The sequence below is a fragment of the Acanthisitta chloris genome, unplaced genomic scaffold (assembly GCF_000695815.1).
Source record: "Acanthisitta chloris isolate BGI_N310 unplaced genomic scaffold, ASM69581v1 scaffold37033, whole genome shotgun sequence".
NCBI lineage: Eukaryota > Metazoa > Chordata > Aves > Passeriformes > Acanthisittidae > Acanthisitta > Acanthisitta chloris.
In genome coordinates this window covers 2,291-7,225 of record NW_008666043.1, presented here as the reverse complement: position 1 = coordinate 7,225, position 4,935 = coordinate 2,291, and the positions used below count along the sequence as shown (strand labels likewise).

Below are 4,935 nucleotides of genomic sequence, written 5' to 3'. Positions count from 1 at the left end.
GCCCCACAGCCCCTGTGGTGCTGCTCTCCAGGGCACCCTGACACCCTGGGTTTTCCTCTGTTGCAGTTCACGGATCGGTGCTGTCCCTGGCCTCCAGCGCGTCCTCCACTTACTCCTCCGTAAGAGCCACCTCCGTGCTGCGCTGCTTTGTGCATGGCTGGGGGGTCCAGGGGGGATCGGGGGTGGGCTCTGTGCATGCCTCTGCCCAGTGCTGAGCCTGTCTGTGCCTCGCTGCCCCCCTGACTGCCTGCTCTGTCTGTCTGTCTCTCTCTGCTCTCATGCTGCCAGGCTGAGGAGAAGATGCAGTCCGAGGTGAGCCCGCACCCTCTGCTTGTGCCTGCCTCTGCCTCCGATGCGGGTGAGTGCCTGGCCCCTCTCATCCCTCCGCTCTCTCCCCACAGCAAATCCGCAAGCTGCGCCGTGAGCTGGAGTCCTCACAGGAGAAGGTGGCCACGTTGACGTCCCAGCTGTCTGCTAATGTGAGTCCCCGTGGGAGCCACTGTGGGACACACTGCTCCGTCACTGCAGGGTGTGGGGTGCAGAGCTGGATGTGCCCATGGGAGCCCTGATTTCCTCCATCAGCCTCTTGCATCCCACACCTGGCAGTGGGGGATCACTTAGCCATGGGTGCTCACCCATTTCTCCACTTCTCCCAGGCCAACCTAGTAGCAGCTTTCGAGCAGAGCCTGGTGAGCATGACATCCCGCCTGCGGCACCTGGCCGAGACCGCTGAGGAGAAGGTGGGTGCTGTCTGGGTGCTGAGTGGGCACTGGTGGGGCTCAGGCGGCTGGGGGTGCGGAACTCAGGTGATGTTGCAGCACTGTTCACCCCAAGGGTGCTCTGGGGATGAGGCCTTGCCCTTTTGGGAGGCACTCCATGGCTCCTGCTCTGTTCCCCCAGGACACGGAGCTGCTGGACCTGCGAGAGACTATTGACTTCCTGAAGAAAAAGAACTCAGAGGCCCAAGCTGTGATCCAGGGTGCCCTGAATGGAACTGATGTCACCCCCAAAGGTAAGACGTGGTGCTGCAGCCTCCCACTGCAGGGATGTAGTCCTTTGTGAGCTGGGCTGCTCCTGCTGGGGCTTGCACAGGGTCCCAGGGCACACTCACTTATGGCGGGAGCTCTCATGGAGTCAGGGTCCCCTGAGCAGCAGCTCTTCCCCACCTGGGACCCCCCTGAGCATCTGAAACCAGGGTTGGACAGCCAGAGCTGTCATTATGGCAGGTCTCGGTGCTGGTCTGTGGGGTGAACAGGGTGGCCTTCCTCCCTGGAACACCTTCTTGCAGACCCTTTGCCGACAGCCAGTTTTGGCTGCAGATCTTGGCATTGTTACCATGAGTGCTGTTTCTAGCCCCAGTAAGTGCAAGGTGCTGACAGGGAGGTGGTCTGGGACAGCCGCAGGACAATGTATGCTCTGGGCATCTGTCTGACTGGGGTTTGAGGCAGTGCCTGTGTGGTGTCTGAGCCCCATGTCATCGTTGCAAGGTGACTCTGAGAGCTCAGAAGGGGTTGGGTGGGAGGAGGGACAGGATGTGGGGAGAGGAGCACAGGGTACTCTGGTGTTGGGGCAGTTGCAGGTGTCTGATCCCTCCTTTCATGATCTCTCCTGCTTCTCTGGCTGACCTCAGAGCTGCGCATCAAGCGGCAGAACTCCTCCGACAGCATCTCCAGCCTCAACAGCATCACCAGCCACTCCAGCATCGGCAGCAGCAAAGATGCTGACGCCAAGAAGAAGAAGAAGAAGAGCTGGGTGGGTTGGACAGGGTGATGGCAGGAGGAGTGGGGGGCTTGGAGAGCTGCTGGCAGGGTCTGCCCAGGGTCAACCCCACAAACCAGCTGCTCTGGGTCTACCTTGGCCTCGTAGTGTTGGTCCCCTTTGTCCCTTGGGGACAGCAATAGTGAGTGTGTACCCACCATGGATTTGTCTTGACGTGTTGGCTGGGACTTCTCCAGCCCCTTTGGGAGCTTCCCAGCCCTGGCCCTGCACGCCTGCCTCCTTGTGTTTACCCCTGTGTCTCCCTCCTGCCCGTAGGCTCTGGCAGTATGGGGGGCCAGACATCTCAGCCAGGCAGCCCCTTCCCCACACCAGGCAGCTTCGAGCTGGATGTGTGATTAAGCGTTGCTTTGTTTTGTTTCTCTCCCCCTATGCTGACCTCAACCCTTTTTTTCCAGGTGTATGAGGTAAGTCCCATGCCGTCCCTTCCACCACATGCTGTGCCCAGCCAGGGCCCCTGCTGCATTTCATGGGACAGTGCTCATACATTACCCATCCCACCCATCCCACTGGCACTAACCCCAGCACGGGCCATCCCTGGTCCCCAGCCAGGCTGCACCCACCCTGGCTGCTTCCTTGGATGTTAAGGCCAAATATGCACCCACAAGGAGGGGTTTAACTGCCTGGAGACAGCAGGAAAGGCTTGTCTGGGACCTGTCCCATGCATCGAGACAGTCACCTTCTTGTCCAGGGAAGGCAGGCACTCTACTGACTCTCTGTAACTGGATCTTTTGGGATGGGGGCCTTGCTGCAGCCTTGCCTGTGGCTCTGAGGGCTCTGGGATGCAGTGCTGCCCATGTCTGCATTGCCAGGGCTGCCTGATGTGGCCCCAGGTGGCTCTGTCCCTACTGGCACCCATGTGGGTCCCAGTGCTCCCCTGCTCCCACCATCAGCAGGGCAGGATACCCACTTTTTTTTACACTGGAATGCAACACTTTTGCTTTTGGGGATACCCCAGAGCAGCCTGTCTGGTGCCTGTGGGGTTTGGGACAGATGCTGTGTGTTCTCCATCCCTTCTTCCTTACCTCTCCCCTTGGAGCAGGCCCTGGCGCTCCACAGGATATGTTGTGAGCCTGGGGTGCCTGTCCTGCTGCTTTCCCACAGGCTGGTGGGACCCGGGTCCTGTTTGGCCTCCATGCAGTGTCCATCTGCCCTCCCTGGTGTCGGCCTGCTGCTCACCCACCCACTGCTCTGTGTGTGCTGTGTGCATGCTGCATGCCTGGCCAGGTCCCCAGCACAGCCCATGGAGGTCTGGCTGCCCCTCTGCACTTCCAGCAGGGCCCACGGGACAGAGGGAGGTGTGGGCAGGACCCTGGCTCTGCAGTGGCTGGAGCAAGGGATGTCCCCCTAAATACTGCTTGCTGGGATGACTGTGGTGTGGTGAATGTGGGGATGGATCTGCCTGTCCCAATGGACCAGGGTGCTGGTGCCTTGCCTGAACACCGTGGTGTTGTGCTGGTGGGGAGCAGGGCTGGAGGATGCCTGAGCAGGGCGTGGGTCCCACTCTTCGGGGGTCTGGTGCCATCCAGGCTGGGATAAGTGTTGCCCAGAAGTCCATGCACCCCATCCGTCTGCTGTTCCTGCAGAGCAGGGTCAGACTGGAGCCTTCTCAGCATGGTGGTGGGGCACAGCATGGCCTTGGTGATGGGTGTGTGTGGTGGTACTGGTCCCAGCTCAGACTGTCTGTGGGTCCTGGGCAGACGAGGCAGGACCAGGCGACAGCTCAGCTTGTGAGGCTGCTCTGTTGGGCTGTCTCTAACAAGAACGTTTCCCTCTTCTGTAGCTACGCAGCTCCTTCAACAAGGCCTTCAGCATCAAGAAAGGCCCCAAATCAGCCTCATCCTACTCGGACATTGAGGAAATCGCCACGCCGGACTCATCGGCCCCCTCCTCCCCCAAGCTGCAGCATGGCTCCACAGAGACTGCCTCACCCTCCATCAAATCCTCCACCTCCTCCTCTGTGGGCATCGACACGGCTGAGTATGTGGGGCTGGGGAGGGCCAGTCACAGGGGCTGCAGGCTCTTGACCTGGACATGTGCAAGACCTAGTCTCTCCCTTGGCCCAGGCTCTTCCAGGCCCACACTGAGGGTGAGCCGGAGAAGAAGGAGGTGTCAGAGCTAAGGTCAGAGCTGTGGGAGAAGGAGATGAAGCTAACAGACATCCGCCTGGAGGCACTCAATTCGGCCCACCAGCTGGAGCAGCTGCGGGAGACCATGCACAACATGCAGGTGAGGAGCCTTGCCAGGAGCCCAGTGCTTTTAGAACCTGGGTGCCCACACTGCCTGCGCCCCCACCACCAAGCTGCAGCCCTGACATGCTGCCAGAGCTCAGCTCCTCACCCTGTGCCCTGCCTGCTTCTCCTCCAGCTGGAGGTGGATCTCCTGAAGGCTGAGAACGACCGTCTCAAGGTGGCCCCGGGGCCCTCGGCAGTGCCAGGCTCTGTTCCCAGCCATATCACAAGCACATCGGCCTCCTCTTCACCGCGGCGCTCCCTGGGTCTCACCCTTGGCCATGCCTTCAGCCCCAGCCTGGGGGACACAGGTAGGGGTGATGGAGCTGCTGGCTGACAGGGAAGGGCTGGGACAGGGAGGTATGTGTGGTGGGAATGTCCTGCTGTTGACCTGGAGTGAGTAGGGGATTTGTCATGCCACCAGTGCCACTGTTGGCTGCAGCAGGATTTGGCTCTTGCTGGGCATGGCCAGGCTTGGTGGTTTGGCTCTCCCTGCTGGCACAGCCTCACAGCTTTGTCCCCAGATGTGTCCCCCATGGATGCTGTCAGCTCTGGCACCCAGAAGGATGAGCTGACACTGCGGATTGTGGTGCGCATGCCACCCCAGCACATCATCAAGGGGGTAAGTGTGGGCTGTGTGGGGATCTGATCTGTCAAGGGGCAGAGAATATCTCTGTGGGACTGTATGTGGTGCTCTGACATGGCACACCTCTGCCTTGGCTCCTAGGACCTCAAGCAGCAGGAGTTTTTCCTGGGCTGGACCAAGGTGAGCGGGAAGGTGGACTGGAAGATGCTGGATGAGGCTGTCTGCCAGGTCTTCAAGGTAGGAGCATGAAGAATCCTTTGACACTGCTCCACTCTGCTGGTTCTTCCTGGCCCAGGTGCTTCCTGGCTCTCCTGGCTCTGCTTCCTGACAGCCCTCAGGGGC

At 60.3% G+C, this 4,935-nt stretch overlaps 1 protein-coding gene across 1 annotated transcript in view; it reads left to right on the top strand.

Moving 5' to 3' along the window:
• The window catches only part of NAV1 (neuron navigator 1), a gene marked incomplete at its 3' end in the record, with an annotated part of 8,385 nt that overhangs the window by 1,265 nt on the left and 2,185 nt on the right, over positions 1–4,935 (top strand). The window contains exons 3-14 of the mRNA XM_009071962.1: positions 67–119; positions 289–312; positions 402–479; positions 657–740; positions 901–1,012; positions 1,631–1,752; positions 2,175–2,183; positions 3,560–3,756; positions 3,843–4,005; positions 4,144–4,318; positions 4,532–4,629; positions 4,735–4,830. Coding sequence (XP_009070210.1) covers positions 67–119; positions 289–312; positions 402–479; positions 657–740; positions 901–1,012; positions 1,631–1,752; positions 2,175–2,183; positions 3,560–3,756; positions 3,843–4,005; positions 4,144–4,318; positions 4,532–4,629; positions 4,735–4,830 — 1,211 coding nt within the window. The remainder of the gene's footprint in view (positions 1–66; positions 120–288; positions 313–401; positions 480–656; positions 741–900; positions 1,013–1,630; positions 1,753–2,174; positions 2,184–3,559; positions 3,757–3,842; positions 4,006–4,143; positions 4,319–4,531; positions 4,630–4,734; positions 4,831–4,935) is intronic.